This window comes from Globicephala melas, chromosome 4 (assembly GCF_963455315.2).
Source record: "Globicephala melas chromosome 4, mGloMel1.2, whole genome shotgun sequence".
Lineage (NCBI taxonomy): Eukaryota > Metazoa > Chordata > Mammalia > Artiodactyla > Delphinidae > Globicephala > Globicephala melas.
In genome coordinates this window covers 29,019,188-29,042,039 of record NC_083317.1, presented here as the reverse complement: position 1 = coordinate 29,042,039, position 22,852 = coordinate 29,019,188, and the positions used below count along the sequence as shown (strand labels likewise).

Genomic DNA, 22,852 nt, shown 5'->3' with positions numbered 1-22,852 from the left:
CATAAAGTGAATAAAAATATACTAGAGGTTTCATGCAAGTCAGTTTCAGGGGGAAAAATGATTCTATTTATCATAATTGTAGCTAAACATTTTACAGATATTTTACTATAACTAAAAGTTACTATTGCCAAGACAATCATTTTATTTATGCTCAGAAGCAGAATTCATTCAATCGTCCTGAAGTTGCTTTTAAAAACTAATTTTTGTATAATTATTAATGAATCAGTTATTATGTCTTTATTAGAATGTTAAGGAGGAATTTTGCTTTCTTCTTCTCATGCTTTCCTGCATATTGATATTTGTTTTGATCTTTGATCCTTGAAGCTGTTCTTTTCTTTATGGATGGACTCATTTATAAACATTAAAACAATGCAAACTATGCTTGCTGAATATTCTTATCAATATCTTCAATTTACATCAAAAAATTTTAATCATACTGTAATTCACAATAAATGCTTTTCAGTTTAACTTGTGTTTGAAACCCAAAAAATTTCATTTGCATTTATTTTGATAGACAAGAATATCATTGGTTCGTTTGGAAGACTTTCTCAATACTGAGGACTTTCATCCTCGAAGTATAGAAACAAAGTACATAGGAGGTCAGCAGTTCCTCTTTGTATTCAATATTTATTTGACTTCTAGGCTGAAGGCAATTGATTCGAAGATACATTTGTATTTATTTTTTCTTCCTAGATCATGCCATTGGTTTTACAAATGCTTCCTTTTCCTGGGATAAAACAGGGATTCCAATATTAAAAGAGTAAGTCATGGTTTGGGGAAAATTAAAAACAAAAAAATTTTAGCATTGAATTCTATAATGTTCCATGTTTTTATTTTTTAGAGTTTTTAAGCAGAAGATGAATCTATTGGAATTTACAAGATTTTTTTTAAACCTTTCACTGCACATTTCATTTTTATGGTTGTTTTACTCTCTTTTTTCCCTTTTCATTTCCTCTATTTCCTCTGCAGCATTTGCTGTTGCATTTTGGAAGTTTGGAATGTAGGACAGTGTGAATAGCAGCAATTTCAGGGATGATACCCAGTGCAGTGATACAGTGACTTGTCTAGGAATATACATTAAAAACAATTATAACATGAACTTCTTATGTCATCTCTCTCCTTTTCTTGTCATGCAGCTTAAACATAAAGATTCCAGAAGGAGCTTTAGTGGCTGTTATAGGGCAAGTTGGGTCTGGAAAATCATCTCTGCTTTCTGCCGTTCTAGGGGAAATGGAGAAACTTAAAGGAGTAGTCCAAAGAAAGGTAAAGTCAACAATGCATTCTTTTCACATCTCCTAGTGTAATAGGCTACAGCCAGCATATCATTAGTGTCAATAAGAATTTATCAAATTGAATTGAAGATGCAAGTATTTAATGAGCATTTCTAGTTTGTAACAATCATTTAAATTTCCACAGAAATTGATTAACTATGGATGGCTTAGTAAGAGCATTGTGTCCTCCAAATACTTCAGCAAATCATTTAGGAATGCTTATGGTAATTGTTTGATGATATTAACTAAATTGCAACCAATTATAGAGAAACGAATGTGATTTATAATGTAGTTTGAGTAGGTTTCTAATTATCATTCACTGCAATGTTTCCTAAGTAATTATGGCCGTTCCATTTCTAAGAAATCTTGTAGTTGCTCATGAGAAGGACCTTTGACCTAGAAAAACCTCAGGAAAATAATAATATTAACAGCTTACATTTAAATTTAAGCCTTTGGACTAAGGAGAGGTCTACTCCACTCCCAGCCATTTGTTTTATTCTTAAAGGTCAGTAGGAATAAGAATTCAAGAAGTTCTTCATCAGCTTTTTCTTCTCTGAAATACTAGACTATCTAATGAGTTTTTCCTTAGACCTAACTAACTGTTAGGTAAAATACTACCTATTCGCTCCTCTCACATCTGACAAGATGGAGAAGCTCTATAGATCTGAAACCAGTGTCTTCACAGTTTTGCTGTCGAGGAAAAAGCAACTCCAAATCTTTTTATTTTTTGTTCATAATATATCTTTCCTCATGTCTTTATATCTTTCCTGATTCCAGTTCTTCAGTGATCATTTATTTCTCTCTCAGCGTTGCTATTTCTTAGTTTGGAATCAAGTATGATTTTTAGGACTTTTTCTGATAAGGTTACACTCAATGAATACCACTATTTAACTTTAAGTACACGATCTTTGTCTCCTTATGTGCTTCCTAATGATTACAATCAGCCATTTGTCTATCGATCAAGATGACTATACCTTTTCCTAGGCCAGTAAGTATCCTTTAAAAATATAATGCTTGTCATGTTGATTTTATTATCGTTCAGTTTCTTTGGTTAATTTCACAAAGCAATTATTGAGCACATACTATGTGCCTAGCACTTAGTACCAGGGAAATAAACATGAATAGGATATGCTACGCTTCTTACAGAGTTCATAGTCTAGTGAGGGAGATACTAAGATCAATTACAACAAGTATTTAAATTAGATTTTTTAAATGAAACGGTATAAAAACAACAAATTCTGCTTTAAAGAGAAAAACAATCAGAAAGTAGGTAGCCTTTTATTTAATCTTGAAAAATAATTAGGAGTGTATCAATATAAAAACAATATCAATTCTAGGTTTCACCTCATGCGTAAATGATAATAATAAGCTTGAAAGGTTAAGCAGTAGATTGAATAAGATAATGTGCAAAGACCTAGACTAGTTCTTGGCATAGAGTCAGCTGGCTCCCTATGAATTTTTATGGTTTTGTTATCTTCATTATGATTGTTGAGGTACTCATGGTAAGATTTAAAGATTATTTCTGATACCTTTGAGAATTCGTATTTAAGAAAGTGTTCATGGTGATAATAGAAACCATAACATTGCTATTACTAATCGTAAAGCAGAGAGGACACACTTTGTTTATGTTAAGCTAGGGTTGTCAAAGAGAAACTATATATATATATTTTTTTCAGAGGTATACAACGTGTTTTAATTCTCTTGGAAGAATTTCTCTTTAATGGCTTGTTTTTCTTTTTTTTTTTTTTAAAGATTTGATGAAAGATCATAATAATGCAACTGACAATGAAATTTATTTATTTCTGAGATATACATTTTAAAGTAATAACTAGAATTATGACTTATAACATTATACCAGAACATATAAGATTTTTAGAAATTTCATGTAATGTCTGCAACATTTATATTGACGTATTTCCATACAAATAACCCAAAGAAAGTTTAGTATTAGTTGTTTGTTTGTTTGGTTGTTGGTTTTTTATACTGCAGGTTCTTATTAGTCATCAATTTTATACACATCAGTGTATACATGTCAATCCCAATTGCCCAATTCAGCACACCACCATCCCCACCCACCCCACCACGGTTTTCCCCCCTTGGGGTCCATACGTTTGTTCTCTACATCTGTGTCTCAACTTCTGCCCTGCAAACTGGTTCATCTGTACCATTTTTCTAGGTTCCACATACATGCGTTAATATACGATATTTGTTTTAAAGGGAAACAATATTATCTGTCTGTATAATTGGCCACATTGTTCTTTAGGAAACTTGTTGGTCTGGATCAGTGGAGGATTTGAGGTACCACACTCTGAATTATTTCTGAAAACATTTTTAATCATAAATATATGTGTCATCCTTATTATATCTAATTTAGTAGTAATATCATAATGATGGCATGGCCAACTTAACATTTAGTATTTATAAGGTGATCTTGTTTACATCTTTCTGTTTCTCAAGGTTTCACATGAGCACTTTTTTGAGGCATATCATTCCAACGTTCAAATTCTAAGATCCCCTATTCTCAGTTTCTAAGGCTTACATCAGACATCATTCATGCAGAGTATCCAATATTCAATGTTCTTTGATAAAACATCAGAGATTTAGAGTCCATTTTTGAATTAGCAAAACTTCTATCGTAGTTTTATTATTAAGAATGAAATGAAACAAAAACATTTTCATTTGTATGTGAGACGCAAATGATAATTATAATGATGATAAAAAGAAAAATTTACATCTCTGTGAAAATTGATTAACTTTTTTTCAGCTGCTGTCATACCAGAACATCAAGTCCACACCTCTCAATGTAGTATTTAGTTCCGGTTTTATATTATATACCACTTTTCCCTGTTCTACAATCTTTTCTCCTGTGTTCTTCACCCTCTGTTCCCCTTATCTTGACTAATGTATATCAAGTATTCAGAACGTCTATCACCCGAGGACAGATTTAATATGCTATTCTAATCAAAAGTTATTCACTAAATGAGGCAATTCAAGAGCAATTACCTTTGTTTTCAAGATCAAGTCAGATCAGAACTATATTGTTTTGGCTCAAAAGCCATTCTATGTCTTACATGCTCAACAAGGAGGAATTAAAAATTAATCTTTGACCTTCAAAGTAGTTGGTAGAAATCGAAAGACTGGTAGTTACACACAGGTCTACGTCAGAAAGTACTTTAAATGTGTGGTATTGTTACAGAGTGCATAATATTCAAAATACTCAAATCAGTGTTTGGATAGAGTCCATGGGGCAGATTAAAATGTGAGTCTCTAGTTCAAATACTGGGAATCCTTTGGAAGACAAGGGCTAGTTCAAAGGATATTTTATGGAGCAGAGTCATATTCAAGAATAATGTCAAGATATAAAATTATCAAAAAATGAATTTAAGAGCAGAGAGTATGTGGAAGAGAGAGATGTGCTGCCCAGAACCCCCCTTCTAGGAAGGGCTTGCCACCCCGCCTTGGGAGTACATATAGCACATCAGCACCTTCATGCTGGCCTCCTGGGTTCCCACTCTGAAAGGCCAGGCCAGTTGAGCCTAACAGAGAACAACTGATGGGTGATGCACCTCCATAGCTCTCTGAAGGGTTGACCAAATCTTTGTTGGATCTGAATTGCTGTGCGACTTCCTGCTCTACCCAATCCTCCTTCTTCCTTTTCTTTCCTAAGAATTGATCCCAAATAAACAACTTGCACCCCAAATTCAACATTATGGGCTGAATTGTATTCCCCCCAAATTCATATGTTGAAGTCCTAACCCACAGTACCTGAGAATGTGACTGTATTTGGAGATAAGTTCTTTAAGGAGATAATAAGTTAAAATAAGGTCAGTAGGGTGGGCCCTAATCCAGTATGGCTGATATCTCTATGAGAAGAAGAAATTAGGACACACACACAAAGGGAAGGCCATGTGAATACTCAGGAGAAGAAAGCCATCTACAAGCTAAGGAGACAGGCCTCAGGAGAAGCCAACCCTGCCAACACCCGATCTCACACTTGTGAGAAAAGAAATTTCTGTTGTTTAAGCAACCCAGTTCATGGTACCTTGTTAGGGTAGGTAGAGCTGGCTAATACACTCAGTGTCTGCTTCCAGAAAATCCCACCAGACAGGTAACTTTGATAGAAGCTAGAGTGAAAGTAAATAAAAGGCACCAAGTAACTCATTTGAAGGGGCCTCTAATAAAAATACATAAGATTAAAACAGGATATAAGATGAAAATGTAAATAGAATATATTTACATTGAAGAAATCATTTAAATATTTTTAAATTCAATTTAAAGAAAACAAAACCATGGACTAGATACGTTCCTTTAATGTGGTGCATGCAAGTTCTCCTTTTCCCTTGTTAAGAGTATTTATTTTATTTCTTTCTTTTGTAGGGCTCTGTGGCTTATGTTTCCCAGCAGGCTTGGATTCAGAATTGCATTTTGCAAGAAAACATTCTTTTTGGCTCTGTCATGCAGAAGCAGCTTTATGAGCGAGTTTTGGAAGCCTGTGCACTCCTTCCCGATCTGGAGCAGTTACCAAATGGAGATCAAACTGAGATTGGAGAAAGAGTAAGGAAAATATATTTTATCTTATGCAGGAATAACATTCCATTCAGCTGCACTAATAGAATATTTATAGCCTTTTTACTGAGGTCTTGAAGAGCTATACAACTATAATTTTAAAAAGTCATTGTAGAATTCCTATGAAAGAGATGGCCATATTAAGGACGAATAATTATTTATTATTGACTATTTTGAAAATAGATTAAAAATCAGCAGGAAATTCTGTTGTTAGTGTCCAAATGGGGGAATGAAAGCCCACCAAGTGGATCATCTACGCTTTGCCTTAGTTGCTGGCATAAGGCCGTTCACTATCTAATGAGGGAATAATAGTTTTGTTTCTTCCTGAAGCTCTTGTGCACAAAGTCAAGCCTAGGACAGTAACAACAGAGCCCCAGTCTCCAGTGGTTGCACCAAGGCCAGTTTCCAACGAGGCTCTGAGACGATGCTGTCATGAATGTACCTGTTCCATATTTACACATTCCTGCTTAAGAGGAACTTGTTTCCCAGGCGTCGTATTCTTTGCTCTGTTTTATTTTCATCTCATTAATGAATAGTCATTATGCTACCCAGTGTTTTGGAGTTAAAAATAAAACAAAACAAAACAAGATATCATGAGCCAAAGTATGAAGCCCAAGAGATGATCCCCAACCCATGACTAAAATCTCCACTAATTAAACATGAATGCAAAAGCAGCCTCTGCCTACGATTCATGTGTACTATGAAGATAAGTAAATAATCCTTAGTGCTTTGAATTTCTAAGAGAGTTAGAATAACATTGTTAGGCATTTTTACCCTGGCTTCAAGTTATTTAATTGTCTTGTTATATAAATTGAAAGTTATAGAACAAAACTATAGAAAGGGGAAATATTTAAAATCGAGGGTGTACATTTTGCTGTACATCTGAAATTAACACAACATTGTAAATCAACTATATTTCAATAAAAATTTAAAAAATAAAATCTAGGATGAGGCAAATTTTACCTTTAACTAGACTTACTTTGGTTTCATTCATAGCCTGTTACTTTGCAGATGTATTTTCTCGAAGTGTTAAATTGATTTAATTTTTTTGCAACCTCTGTGTTTTTTCTGGCATCTTCACTATCCCTTGGTGAAATGGCACCATAGCTAGAATTATGCAGAAATGTGACTTCCTTTTCAAACTTGTTAATACATATCGAACATTATGCTGATAAAGCCAATCTCTAATAAAATGAAATAGCTAAGTATGTAACTAAAAAATTGAAGTGGGAAAAATTCAAAATGTGAAGTATAGATTTAATATAGTCATTAAATGTTATTGCCACTTATAATTTCTGCTTTTTATATTTTTAAATTAAATTTCTCCCAATCTGATGATGTACTTTAAAATAAACATGTAATTGAATATTTCAAAAAGAAATCTATTTACAGCTGTTTATGAGACGACCAAGATAATGAACGTAGAATTTTCCTCACTTTTATTCATCTTTTTCTTTGGCATTCTTCCACTGAACACAAATAGTTATTAATCTATTATATACCCTTATTCTGCAATGGGGTATATAAGGGTGAGCAAAAGAGCTATCAATCACCCAGTCTTCAAGGGACTGCAATCAACTGGATCTCTGCCAATGATATTATCAATTGTCTTTACCAATATTTATTTGGACACTATGTGCTGGGAATGCAAGGATAAACTAGGCACGAGCTCACAGGAGAGTGAGACACTGACATGGGTATTGTCATTTCTAGCAATGGGTGAGTAAACAGGACACTGAAAGACAAGAAGGGAGGGAATGAATCACTTTACTTGGAACTCTGGGTAGAAGATTGATTTCAAAGAGGACTTAGAGTATCTTTTGAGTTGAAAAGGGAGGATATGGGCACCCAAGCAGAGTGTATAGGCTCTGCCCAGATATGAAAAGGCAGGCTAGTCTGCTTGTAGGTCACAGTCACTTGAGAAGGCAGCATTGGGTGAGTGGTTGAAAGATGAGTTAATACCAGAATATAAGTATCTTAGGTTTCTACTAAGGAATTTGCTGATGCTCATGGATGATGGGAAGAGAGAGACACGGGCATACAAGATTTTTAAGCAAGATGATAACATAATTACAAGATTCGTGATGACAAGTCAGAGGATGGATTGGAGAGAGGAGTGATTGGGTGATAATAGCTAATGTTGATTGTGTCTGTATTTGGTATTGGCTTTGTCCTAAATATATATATATATATATATATATATATTTTGGCGGTACGTGGGCCTCTTACTGTTGCGACCTCTCTGGTTGCAGAGCACAGGGTCCGGACGCGCAGGCCCAGCGGCCATGGCTCACAGGCCCAGCCGCTCCGCGGCATGTGGGATCTTCCCAGACCGGGGCACGAACCCGCGTCCCCTGCATCAGCAGGCGGACTCTCAACCACTGCACCACCAGGGAAGCCCTGTCCTAAATATTTTACACTCAGTAAATGCTCATGACAAGCCCATGAGTTGGGGGCTGTTATAATCACACCACACACACACACACACACACACACACACACACACACACACACACACACACATATATATATGTATCATAGTACTTTGTATATATTTTTTTTACTCCTGGCTCCCCTGCTAAAATGCGACCTCCTCATGACAGAGGCTCGGTTTCATTTATCTTTAAATTCCAAGTGCTAGCACAGCACCCAGAGTATAGGAGATATTTGTTGAATAGTAGGAGGACGAGAAAGGCAAAGAAGCAATGACATTTTACAATTATAGGGCACTGGCTGATTTCTGTGCTGCATGGAGAGCTTTTAAACCAGATCTGTAAACACTAAACATAAAATAAATCAAGTAAATTGGGCCTGGCCCCATAATTCTCCATACATGGCTGTACACGTCGACTTTAATTCTCACAGAGTGATGTATATTCCTTATTCTTGCTTCTTAGAGTTGTACTTTTGCCAACAAGACTTGTACTAATCTTTCTACAGAAGAAAATAGGACATGTTGATTGCTGCTTTGGTAATTTAGCTATTATTCTCAGTCTCCTATGTGTCAATTTAAAAATGATCACCAGTGTCAGTACACGGCTGGCAGCCAGAAGTTTTCTTTAATGTTCCACAGGCACAACTTTTCAGAGTTAGGGAACCGGAAATTCTTTTCTCCATAACTGTTAGTATCTACTTTTGAAAGCACGCAATTAAGAGAAAGCAGATATATCTGTTAATGTGCACCAATTAGTGGTACTAGGAAATAGAGGCTTTTGGAATTTTAGGATAAAGAAAGGTTGGAGTGTTAACCCTGAATTATTACCTATCCCTGCTACAGAAGAGAATTTGGACGTAACTCTATGTGCTTTGAGATTTACACATTTTTCCTCTGGTTTTGTTTTTTCTCCTGCTTCATTTTCAGGGTGTAAATATAAGTGGAGGTCAGAGGCATCGAGTCAGTCTGGCCAGAGCTGTCTATAGTGGGGCCGACATCTACCTCCTGGATGATCCCTTGTCTGCAGTTGATGTTCATGTTGGAAAGCAACTTTTTGAAAAAGTGATTGGGTCCTCTGGCATGTTGAAAAACAAGGTAGCCATAGCATCACTTATGCTTTAGTGAGGGAAGGAGAGGATAATCTATGTAGCATTGTGCCCCAAATTCTAATATTTTGTTTATTTGTTGAAGCAGAGTAGTTAAATTTCACATAAAGAATGAGATGTTATATTGCTCTTTTACAGACTCACTTTAATGAATGTCTTAAAATTTTTTACAAGTTTACTCTGACCACAACTTATGTGATTATTACCTCATTGACTAATACCATATTCGAAGGTGGTTTACATGCCAAAATGAGTTGTTTTTAGCTTAGGTGACTTTTTTTGAAAAGTGGTATTTTGGTGCATAGCACTTTTATAAAAAATAGTATTACTTTATTATTTATTACTTAAAATGTGGTATTATTAATCTAGCATTCATAACAATTCAATTGTCTTGTGAAGGAACCAAGAAGAAAGGAATTAATATTTACCAAGTGCATACTATGTTTGACACTAAATTAGTTCATTTAGTTCTTATAGCAAGTCTCTGAGATAGGCATTATCGTTGTTCTTGTTTTATACATGAAGAAACTCAGGGCTTATAATGACTTGTTGTAGCTTGCTTAATTTAAGAGCCACAGAGATTTTTAAAAGCCTGTCTGACCACAAAACCATACTCATCGATTCACAATATGTGTTTACAGATTTATTAATATAGAGAATTCTGGAAAATTTAAATAAATGTATAAATATTTAAAGAATAGACAAATGTCTTTACTTATTGAAATGAAACCAAGATAAATCTTCTCATTCAATTTTATGTATATATATACAATAATATGGAAAGATTTAAAAATAAAGACTTGAATCAAACATGTTTTTGTAATGCTACAGGACCTTAGAAAAAGGAAGCAAGAGTGACAGTTATAAGATTGTTTTTAATTTGCTGTAAATTTGATTCATTTTTAATGAATGAAGAATACCTGAACTAATGGGTTAAAAACATTTGCTGACTTTTTTCTTTTTTCTTTTTTGTCTAGCAGTGTATCATCATTCATTGTGAAATATATTTATATATGCTGCCTTAAACTGGCACCTACCAAGAATTTTACTCTAAAATAGTAAAGACAAAAAATAATGATTGCAGCTCTCTTTAAAATGGCTTATTTTTGCCATCTTTTGTAACCCAGGGAATAAAATACTCTTTTGTAGACTCGAATTTTAGTGACACACAACCTCACACTTCTACCCCTGATGGATCTTATTGTTGTAATGGAAAGTGGCAGAGTAGCACAAATGGGAACATACCAGGAACTTCTGTCTAAAACCAAAAATCTCACGAATTTGCTTCAGGCCTTCAGTGAACAAGAAAAAGGTGAGGACACAGTGAAAAATAAACCTAAGATACAGTGTGCTTACCCATTTTGAAAGCCCATGAATTGCCTGATTTCTTACTATGCATTTTTCTTCATTCATGCTACTTAAGTCAGGAACTGGGTGTCTTCCTTTCTCTAGAAAAGAAACAAATACGTTGGGACACATCAGCTAAAAATCAACCTTGTTTATGATTTTTAAGCAAAATGTTATGCCCCAGGGTCAGTTTTTTCATTTATGAAATAAGAGATTAGATGATTTATAAGCTCTGTTGCAGGTTTAGAATATAATGGGTCTAAACATTCTACTTTCTTTGAAATTAAATCCATGTCAAATAAATAATAAATATTTGAAACATACTATTACATGTTGTGGGAGAGAAACAAAAGAAAAGAAAATCTGAAGAATGACAAAGGAGAATGATATTTGTCTAACTTTTACAAAATAGCAACTGAGTTTATTTACTACTAATTTTTGTTATTATAGTCCTAGTATTTTAAATTAAGATTCATAGATATTTGTGTGAATGAAGTGGTTTGGTCTTTATCTAATTAGGACATAAGGATGTTTGAAATCTAGTATTAGTTTAATATTCCAGAGATCAGTCATTTTCCAGCTCTGAAAGTTGGATGTACCATTATCTTTTTCCAGCTGTAGACGTTTTCTCATGTGTACCACCATCATGATCCTTGTTCTATACCTTTCCAGAACACCACTGAGAAATGGCTGGAAAACCAGTGAACTATTTCATAATTTCAGGCTAAAAGAAGACATATAGAGTTATTCTTAGTATTTCCTACATGAACTGGTATCTATTCATTCACTTTACACTTTACCTGGATATAAAAGTCAGAAAGATATGAAAGCAGTTTATAACAAGATCAGTGCAATTTAGTATTTTAATGCCATGAAATCAAAAAGCAGAGCCATTTTGCTGATGTGTTTCTCTAAGCTAATACACATTAGGTATGAACTACTATTTTCTTTATTCCTTGTGTATGCCCCTTTCTCAAATTTAAATATTCTATATGTAGATACATTCAGAAAAACCTTATCCATTGTCAGGTGGCTGTGATCAGTCTTAATAAAAGAAGACCTTGTCTTTTCTTAATGTCTAGCAGTTTTGGAAATGAGCCCTTGCCTATTTGGTCAGGCTAAGTAATAATTTATATTTAGTGTGTAGGAAAGATATATCTATGAGTGTCTCTGAGGGCTGCAATGAGGATGTGTTCTGTCATTTTCTCTATCCCCAGCACTTAGGTAGCCTCATGTTAGGCAAATAACAGGTACTCAATAGCCGTTTGTTAAACAGATGAATCTGCCTCCATTTTTTCTACCAAAAGTATGTCTCCTCAGAGTGAATGGGATGATTTGTAATGCTACGAGCCAGGATATATTTTTTGCTACTTATTTTAAAGGCAACATGAAATATAAGTTGTATTACTTTGGAAAATATAGCTCTGAAAGCAGGCAGTGTGTAAGTTTTAAGTTCAATATTTAATCTACCATAAAATATGGAACACAATTTTGAAAGTTGTGGAATTTGCTCTTGTTTAAGTCTCCAGTTTTGGAAACAAATATCATACCTCCCTCCATTGATATATCTTATGTACACCAGTCCTCTGTGGTAACAAGTGGAAAACATTCTTGAAGTTGAGCTGACATTAATAGATGTTACTATCTCAGCAACAGAAATATGACAGATTTAGGAAAATGTAAATTGGACTTTCTTCTAGTTACTTCAGTATTGTGTCTTTTCTGTTAAAATTCAGAAAGGTGTTGAGTAGAGATCATTTTTGTACTAGAAATAGAATATGGTTTTTACAATGAATATTTCTGGGATTTTGATTTATTTGGATGGTAAGTAAAAAATATATAAAGTCTTTTAAAAAGCAGGCATAAAATTACTCATGTTAATACTAGATAGATAGATATTTGTAAAAGGTCAGCCATATATATTGTAATTTTGTTAGTGACCACACAGAGCAGAACAAAAATAGATCAACTGATATACAATTTATATAAAACATCCCCCAGACAACAACTTCAAACCTGTTTACATTTAGTCACATTCCTACAGTATTGCCCTTAGACCTGGGCCAATTTGACCCAGTCCTGTACTACGTCTCTGCTCTGCCTTCCCTGGCTGGCTCTCTGGCCAAGGCCTAGGGATTGTGCCCATCGGGGGTCCTCTTCCCATCCCGCCACTCCTTGACCACTCCAGGTACTTGGAGTCCCAGAGTTCTCTGCTCATATGACATAAATTTGCTCCAAGGACCTGGGCTCTCATTCTTTAGTTCTACCCTCTTAAGGGTCGACTACTCTACTGGCATTCACTACTCCTTGGATGAAGGATGTTTTTTTTTCTTGGAGGAGGGTTGGCAGAGTCTGGACATGTAGCTGGGGCAGCCACAGACATGGTGAGGGGTGGAGCTGGGGTGGGAGAAAACCCAGCAAGCACCTTGACCACATCACCCGGGACTACCGCATTCCCCAGAGGAACTCGCAGGGCTCCAAACACTCTCACCTGGATTTTGCCTTCCAGGTGGTCGGGAAGGTGTATGTGTTAGGGTAAGCGATAGAACTTATTTACCAGTCTGTTAGTTCCATCTATAACTATCAAATACTTAGAAGTATGGTATGCGGGCCTTCATTTATACTCTTGCCCCAGTTACCACAAATGTTAGGCGCAGGCCTGTCCCTGTGGGGAATTTCTTTCTCTTCTTTGCATAAGTAGTGAATAAAAATCAACTTATATCTGAGAACATTTTTACTGGAATTTAGAAGGAAGAAGGCTACATGGACAGAGTGTGATTTGAGAAGTGTGATCCCCACTTCTAAATTCAATCTGTGATCTATCATTTATTTTTTACAATTTATCCTTTTTGGCCTTGAGTCTGTTCAGGAATTACTTTAAAAAGCACACAATATTTCCATTTAAAACTTTTTATTAACTTAATGTGACATGAAAGTGGGAGTAAAAGTCAGCACAACATAGTGGAAAAAACATGGGACCAATTTCAGAGCCCTGGGTTCTGGTTCTAGCACTGAATAATTACATGAATCTTTGTAAAAATGACCTCTTTTCATTCTTCCCATTTATGAAAAATGGGACTTGAACTAGATCTGTTTGTCCTGGTGTCTGATATGGAAATGAACAGTGTACATTTTTATCACTCCCTTGCCCCCAAAACTGCTTATGACCCAGACACTTTTTCTTTTCCTATAATTCTCACCCTCACTACCAGAGTTGATGACAGATAAGTAGAGTTTACAGTACAATTTGGTTTGGATACATCAGATCTCTAAAACTCCATCTAGCTCTGAAAAATCTGTAAGTCTCACCTTATGGGAATATTATATAAGAGGTGAGAATCAGAGGAGAGAAAAGAGTTTATGGAAAAAGATATGACTAAAGATAAATTTACATATTTATAGGTTTAGGATAATTCTTACCCATACTAATAATACTGATGGTAGCCAAGATGTCTTAGGGATTAATTCTGTCAATATAGTCACAAGTGTTTTACTTAATTCTCCCCAAAACCCCCTGAGGCTACATGGTCCTAATTTTACAAAGAGGATATACATCTTGCCCAAGTTAAGACAGTGTAAGTTGCAGAATTTGAATCCATCACTTCCTCTGTTTCATGCCAGAGGCCAATCAAACTCTTAAACATTATATCAAACCTGTAGGAACAAGTACATTGACTTAGTGTGAAAGACAGGAAGGAGTGTAGGGCTCAGCTCACACTTGCTCTCTCCATCTCTCTGTCTTTCTCTTTTTCTCTCTCTCTCCCTCTGTCTTTTTGACAAATTTGGGTTTCAGGCAAATCACTTATCCTATCTGAGTTTTATTTTTCCCTTCAAAATAGGGGTAAATTTGCCTGTTGTTCTCTTTATCTTATCAGCTCATTTGGGCACTCAAATTGTATAATGTATGTGAACATGTTCTATAAATTATAAATATATAAATTCAAACATTATTATTATCAGCTATAAAGATGAAAATGTGCCTTAGGCAGGAGAGGATGAAACATCCCCAAATTGAATTTTAATTCTGTGAGACATGGAATCCCACGTTTCTTAGAGATAGTTGATGTAAATCAGAGGCTTCCTTTAAGGACCAGATGTTTACTTCTAGAAATAAGAAAACATAGAGTTCATATAAGAGACCTTAGAAATCTCCAAGTCACTTCCTTCTTTTTAAAGATAAAAAGTCTGAAATTCAAGGAGGTTAAGTATTACACTGTGGGAAAAGACAAAAATCTGCCTAGCTCTGAGATGTTTCCCATCGAATTCACTAACAGTAACTTGAACCTCAGTCTTGTAGTTCTAGATGTGTGACTTTGATTAATGCTACCTGCTTTACTTCTTCGTGCTTTTTATCTGTAAAATAAGGATAATCGTAGCATCTTCCTCACAGGGGTAGTTTTGAAACATAAGAGTTAAAATATGTAAAGTATTTAGAACATTGCCTACCATGTAGGAAGCTATTATTAGTGACAATAGTAAGAACATGACAGAGATTCGGGGATTACCATTGCATGCTCTTAATACTTTTCACAATAATATTTGTCTATAAGACTTGATGATATTGCTTTCTTTTTTTAAAGACTGGAGTCATGTTCCTCTTGGGCAAATACTTAAACCTTCTGTGGAAGATCCAAAACAAGTTAGCACTCCTCTCTAATGTCTAAGAAAGAACTTCTCCGTAGGCTTTTTCATTATGGAATCTTAGTTTTATCAAGACATTACAAAACATTTTAGGTGAATAAGAAATAATGGGGAAAATGAAAGGCTCCCAGTATACCTGTGGATCCAGAACACAAAAAAATTCTCTAACTTGTATAATCTTTCATCATATTTCTCTCTATTTTGTGCATTGTTTGCTTTTATGGATATAAAAGCACTCACCATCTTCTTCCGCAGCTCATGCTTTAAAGCGAGTCAGTGTAATCAACTCCAGAACTGTACTGAAAGAACAAATCCTGGAGCAAAATGATAGGTGAGTATTAGGGTAATACCAGGCTCATAGGGATTATGGACTAATTAATTACATTTTTTAGCATTTAAAATGCATGCTATAAAAGTGATCTGTACATTATAATGGATACAAAATGTACTTAGTGGTTTCCAAATTTTATACTATGAGTTACAAGGTTGTATCTAAGTTTTTAAGTGAGATGTATGTGACTTAATTTGGGACACATAGTAACTCTCAGTAATTTCTAGCCAAATTCTACTAGAAGAAATCTACTCAGATTTCTGTGTGAGCTAAAGATATACCCCAAATGAATCTGTTTAGAAAAATAAGAGGAAGGGAAGGAGGGAGGAAAAGAATGATAAGGGAAAGGAAGAGAGAAATAAAAATAATAAAACTTTGACCCTGATTAGATTGTTATATTATACTTCTTTTTCATTTTTGTAAGTAATTAAAATGAACAGTGATTGAAGCAAATTAACCTAATCAGTTATTTGCCCTAATACTCCAACAGTTGCAAAGAGGAGACAAAAAAAAAAAAAAGGAATAATAGCAAAAAGTGGTTTAAAAAGTAAGTGGCTAGAATTATAGGGGGGTGCTAAAATGCAGGATTGGAATGGGTTAGAGAGAAGCAAATACTTCAGGATCCAATAGCTCCGAATTTTGTAGTTTTGACCTCGAGTGAATGAATGGGCGTTGAATTTATTATTTTTTTTGAAAGGATTGGCTATTCCTGTGGTTGTGTGATGATGTGGATGTTGCAGCTTGGAGCTCTGTGTACATACCAGGTTTAGCTGACTGAATAGGTAAATTAAATTATTCCTCTGGATCGTAAAGACCTTGGACTGCTTTTCTTCTTTATTGTCTTGGTGTTGTCATCCAGTCTCATGACTTTAATTACCTTTACTCCAAGTTTATATCCCCAGCCCAACCTGTCCTCTGAACCCCAGAGTTGGACCCTCCTCTTTGATGTCTAATCTTCTTAGCTAACGGCAACACTGTTCTTCCCGTTGCTTAGATAAAATATCTTGCAATCACCCTTGACCTCTCTCTTACTCCATATCCAATGCATCGTCAGATCCCATTGGCTCTATCTTCAAAATATATCCAAGAATCCAGAATTCAAACACTACTCATCACTTTCACAGCTTCCCTTTGTCCAAATCACTATCATTTCTCCCCTGAATTATTATAATTGTCTTCTTACAGGTCTTCCTGCCACCAGCCTTGCCCTGTACAGTCTGTTTGCAGCGTAACATCCAGAGTGGTTTGTTTTACAAATATGAGTCAGATCATGTCATTCTTCTGCCCCAAATCTCCAAAGGATTCACATCTCAGAGTAAAATCCCGAGTCCTCACAATGACCTATAAAGCCTTGGAGGACCTGGACCTGTTTACCTTTCTCAGAACCTCCTAAAGCTCATCTCACTATCCTACTGCAGCAAGACTGACTCTGCTATTCCTGGAAGACTAGGCATGCACCTCCCCTGGTGCCTTTGCACTTTCTGATCCCACTGCTTAGGGCATATTTCTCCCAGATATCCATATGGCTTGCTCGCCCATCTTCTGCAGGTCTTCTGCTCAAATGTCACCTCATCAATGAAGACTTAGTTAGCCACCCTATTTTATACCACAATACTTCTTACCCCTTCCATGCTTTTTCCCCCATAATTTTTACTAATTATCAGCGTACTGGAAAATATACTTATTTACTTTATTTTGTCTTTCTCTTACCTCTAGGTTATAAGCTTTATAAGAGCAGGAATTTTTGTCTTTTTGTTCACTCTTCTCTTGCCATCTACATAACACATTTCAACTAAACACTGAATAGCATGTGTTCAGTAAGTACTTTGAATGGATGAATAAATAACTAGAGACCGAAAGCACACTCAAGGAACTTTTAATCCATCATTTATTTTATTTTATTTTTCTTACCATTATAACAATAAGTTTCATTTAAATGAGTGTCAGTTTTTAAGGATATCCAAGAAAAGCAAAAAATACACTGAAACAGACTTTGAAATTTCTGGGCTGTGGGATCTTCAAATCTCTAAATTATAAAGAGAGTTTTCACCTGTGTATAGTCTCACCATACACTCAATAAGTAGCTTGCTTTAAGGCTTAAATCTTAAAAATCAATAAGTATTGTTATAAACATAATCATACCCTTTCCTCTGTAATAAATCATTTTTTCTATTTATAAGTCACGGTTAGTCATATCCAAATTGAACCTCTTAAAGTTTTTGTGAACCACTTTTACAAAATTTCTCCTTGAAAAAAGAACCCCAATCCCTATAAACGTTTGTTTACAGAACTGGTTTCTAAACATTTCTCAAGTTCTGGCGGCTCAAACAGAAGCCAGCATGCTGAAACTTACTTCTTCAGTAGAGTACATCAAAAGGATCACCTCAATCCTACCATGGCACATTCATGTCAACAGAACCCAGCGTCAAACTTACTTTTTAATGACTGTGATAAAAATGTTATTGGAGGTCCATGAATCCCCACATACCAATCTTTTCTTGTTTTTAGGCATGGCAATTATATCACTCTTATTTTTTGTTTGAGAGGTCAGAGACCTATTTTCATTTCTCCAAAACATGTGCATCTTTGCCTACTTCCATGTATTTCCTAGTTTATTACTTTCTATACTATTCCTAGTCTAGCTTTCATCATTTTTTATCTGCTTTACCATTTGGTAAGGTAACATTACATGGGGAAGATTTTCCTGACTTTCAACCTAATTTTTTTTAACCATACCCAATTATTTCCAATTTATGCAGAATTAAGATAGACTAGAGATTGGAAGATACAAACAGACAGGAACTTCACAATGGAGACTCTCTACAGTGGGATGTACTGAGATAGAACAATGAATCTTCCTCATGGAAGGGTTCACAGGGAAACTAACTACCCATCAAGCGGGAGGTGGAAAAGAAGTTGGACCGAATAATGACTGAGAGTCCCTCCCTTTGAAATTTAAGAGTTAGAATTACATTATGATGTTAGTTTTGTTTTCAAATGGGGACTAAAATAAGTTGAACTGTTTCAATATTTTGTTTTTCATTTTTTGGTTTAAATTTATATGGTATATATTATTTTATTTCCTTAAATATTTATTACTATCTTCCCCGACCAAAATAAACTGGAAATGCTATTTTAGTATCTAGACTGCCCCCTTTTGGCTTTCATGTCAGACTCTATTAATCACTTTAATCCTCCCATACATACTCTATACTTTGCAACTGTATGCTCAGTTCAGGGATAACGGTTTCAGTATGTTAATTTTATATATTTTATACAAAAATATGCAGACCGGTATTATGCCGACTTTCCCAAGGGTTTCTGAAGGACAGAGTAAAACTCATTTTTAACACTTCTCTACCAGCATAAAAAAATTTGCTCTTTTAAAATTCAAATAAAACCTGCTATTCACAACAAAGTGCCCAGGATCAAATGCAGAACTTTTGTGGAAAAAGGATCATTAACATTGTAGTTTGGAAAAACAGTACCCTCCTGTGTAGTGGCCAGTACATTATTGGTCTTTCTTAGTTATGTCTAATTAGGATGCCTTAATTCCCTTTTAACCGTTGGGTTCATAGCATTTTATATCCAGCTACATTAAGAATTAATTTTTTGGCTTGACACCAATGCTAAATTTGCTTATCCAAACAGAAGCCATGCCAAGGGCTTGAAGGATGATGACAGTAATTAACCCAAATCATATACCAGGAGCTATTCCAATGAAAGTGTCTGTTAAATAGTGTATCTTTTCCTGAGGTAAAGCTGATCCTACAAAGGGCATGCATGTACTGCAACCTCCCACAGAATGTTTCTTGACACTAATGCCAGAGACGGAAAGGGAAGAACTACTGGGCTGATCAAATAGCCATTTCTTATTCTGATAAACAAAATGGGAAATGTGGAGAAATGGGGGCATGTACCTCAGTTTAGAATTTCTAGAGGTCAGTTTGATATTAGATATATCAAATGACTTAGAATGTAGCATATCTCATGCTCCTATGTCCCTACAAGGGACCATGAGAGATGTGTAAAGAGAATTATCATTACAGCAATAATTAAAGCAGGAAAAATCTGCAACCAGTATACATTTTGATTTTGTTAAATAAATCTTAATATAGTAAAATGATAAAATATTATGTTGCCATTTGACAAAATATAATGCTGTAATAGAATAGTATTTGAGGTGCATTATATACTGAGTTACAAAGACCACGGGTAAAATTTTTTAAAAATTAAGACTTGTTATAGAGCAACATTTGAATTATGATACCACACATATAGAGAAAAGACTATAGCAATCCTCACCAGCATGTTAGCACCAAATATCTCTGGAATATAGCATTATGAGTATTTTGCTTCTGCTTGTCTTCGTCTGTTTTCTCTCTTCTCTCTCCTCTGTTGTCTTTGCTCCTCTTCGTGCCATTCTGTATTTTCCAAACATTTCTTCAGTAACACAATTCCAGAGGAATTGACAGCTACTTGGTGATTGGTTGGAAATGTGTCAATGTTGAGACCGAGGAAGCGTCGTGGCCAGAGAAAGCTTTTGAGGAGATAGGAAGTAACTGGTTTCGTGTAGGGCGTGTTTGAGATAATCAAGCAGAGACGAAGTAGGTGGCAAGTAGGTTTTTCACCGTATGGATCTGGAGCTCAAGGAAGAGGTATGGACTTGAGAAATCCATGTGAGAGTCACCCACAAAGACGAAGGTTGTTGAAACTGGGAATGGATGAGAGTGCTCAGGAAAGAGTGTGGAGCATAGAAAGGAAATAATGACTAGAACTGAGCCTCAGGAAATACAAACGTTAAAGGAAGACAGAAACTAATGGAGGCCCAGAGAGGTGGGAGAAAACACAAATGTGTGATGGTAGGGAAGTAAGAGGAAATGTCTCTTCAGCAAGGGAACGGTCAATGATGCTAAATGCCATGGAGAGTTTAAGTGAAATAATTTTTAAAGTATCCCATGAATACGGCAATAAGTATTGTACCTACTTTATCAAGGCCCCGTTGATGGAAACCGTTTCAACCAGGTGCCAGAAAGTTCGAGGAGAAAAAGGTGGTTTGGCAGAAAAATGTTTGGCTACAGAAAGAAGGCAAGAAGTAGGATAGTAACTGAACATAGAGTTGAGGGTGGAATCATTTCTGTGGTGATGGTATTAATTATAGATGAGAAAAATGTGGAGTTCTCCGTGGGCTGAAGGGAAGGAGTCGCTAGAAAGGAAGAATATGAAGATTAGAAAAGAGAGGACACAATTCGGGGTCTCCTAGATTTGCCTTAAGCTAAGAATCCCTTGCATCATTTGTTTAAAAGACAGATTTCTAGAGGGGAAATCTTATAATCTGCATTTTAAAAAGACACTGTCAAGTGTGTCATTGACAGGAAAGTGTGGAAACGCTATATTTAATAAATGTATTTTGAGAAAATGGGGCAGAATGGGATTCAGCTCATAAGGTTATCCTTAGATCTGAGGAGAAAACTACCTTTGTTTTTTACAGGAGAGAATTAGAAAAGGCTGGGTGGAGATGCAGATAAAAGTAGAAGTGTGGTGACTGACTTCCCTATCTGCTTTGACTTTCTCCATCAAGTAGGACACGGGGGCGCCTTCTGAGAGAGATGCAAGAATTTCTAGGCACTATAAAAACCCGGGTGGAAGGAAGATATTACTTTATGGTGGAGCCAGTTTGCTGGGCTCTATGATCTTTTGAAGCAGCACTCCGCAGATGGGCAACAAGTGTGACAAAGGCTAACTTGTCAGTTTTAACGTTGAAATTTAATTGAAAGAAAGCTATTAAAGTTCAGAATGTCACCACAGTTTGGATGACATGGTAATCATGGAGTACAGGTTGGATAATAAAAGGAATCGAGACAGGGCCTAGGTTTGCCTGGGGCTGAGAGTTTCCCGGATGTGGGACAGTCAGTGCTAAAACCAGGAATATCCCAGGTAAACCAGGATCGTTAATCATTTTAGGGGGCAAGGATGATAGAAAGTTACATTTGGGAACTGGGGGTCTAGGTAGAATAAAAACCAAATATAGTGAGAGTAACTGAATGTACAATCTAGAAATAGAAAAGGTTATGTGATGGCCAGGGACTGAAACAATTGGAGTCAAGTTTTCAAAGGTGGATTAGTTCCAGGTAATAAGATTCATGGTTTGCGGTCATGAAAGTTGATGGCCAATGTAGAATGCAGATGCAGGACTCTGGAAGTATGAAGGTCATGAAGGTGAAAAGAGATTGAGTTTAATACATTTGTCCTTGTCAGCTGTGACGTCACCCAGAATAGTGGCAGAACGAAGTGGGACGAATTAGCCCGATGCTAGTCTTCTGATAGGACAGGAGGCGAGTAGATGCGGAGGCACAGATTATGGTACAGCCAGATGGCATTGTCTTACACAATCTAGGGATTTGGCTCAAGTTTGAAGGATAATTATCTAGAAGAAGCAGTGAAAAAAATCATACAATATGCCCTGGCCCTAAAATATATGGGGTAAAAAAGAATAAACGATCTCCCTTCCAGAAGATTAAAGGAACATTATTATTATCACGGCAAGTCAGGTCTCTGTTAATGAAGCAGAAGAGTGTGCAATAAAGTGGTTGAGAATGTTTAACTTTTTAAAAAATGTTTAGTTGATCTAAAAACCTAAAAAAAATGTACATCGTCTTGCTTTATCAGGCCCTTATTGGATCAAGGAAAACAGTTCTCAGTGAGAAAAGAAAAGGTCCCTGTTGGTGGGGTAAGCACCAGAATAACTAGTGTTATTTGTTACTAACCACTCAAATATAAATGTTATTAATAAATACCATATGTTTTTCATTGAATTTGAGGAAGGTTGCTATATGATAGTTTGAAGAAATTGAATTAAATGGAACAGTTGGACATTATAGTGGTGTTTAATTAGGATTACATGTTATTTAGCTATGTATATTCTGGTTTACTAATAATAGTAACTAACATGATTTCAACTTTTATTTTTAAGTGCTCAGGACTGTGCAGGCACTTTGCTTGTATTTATAAGGTGGCTACTAGCATTACTCCAATTTATAGATAAGTAATCTGAGGACTAGAGTAGTTAGTAACTTAGACCAAGATCATAAAGCTTAGGATATGTCAGAGCAGGATTTAAATCTAGCTTGTGTGACTTTAAGTACAGTAACTTTAT

The 22,852-nt window shown here is 35.6% G+C and overlaps 1 protein-coding gene across 1 annotated transcript in view; it reads left to right on the top strand.

Moving 5' to 3' along the window:
- The window catches only part of LOC115864252 (multidrug resistance-associated protein 1-like), a 77,368-nt gene that overhangs the window by 31,838 nt on the left and 22,678 nt on the right, over positions 1-22,852 (top strand). The window contains exons 10-17 of the mRNA XM_030877776.2: positions 515-599; positions 694-760; positions 1,137-1,263; positions 5,649-5,825; positions 9,199-9,366; positions 10,527-10,689; positions 15,621-15,696; positions 22,366-22,426. Of these exons, the coding sequence (XP_030733636.2) occupies positions 515-599; positions 694-760; positions 1,137-1,263; positions 5,649-5,825; positions 9,199-9,366; positions 10,527-10,689; positions 15,621-15,696; positions 22,366-22,426 (924 nt within the window). The remainder of the gene's footprint in view (positions 1-514; positions 600-693; positions 761-1,136; positions 1,264-5,648; positions 5,826-9,198; positions 9,367-10,526; positions 10,690-15,620; positions 15,697-22,365; positions 22,427-22,852) is intronic.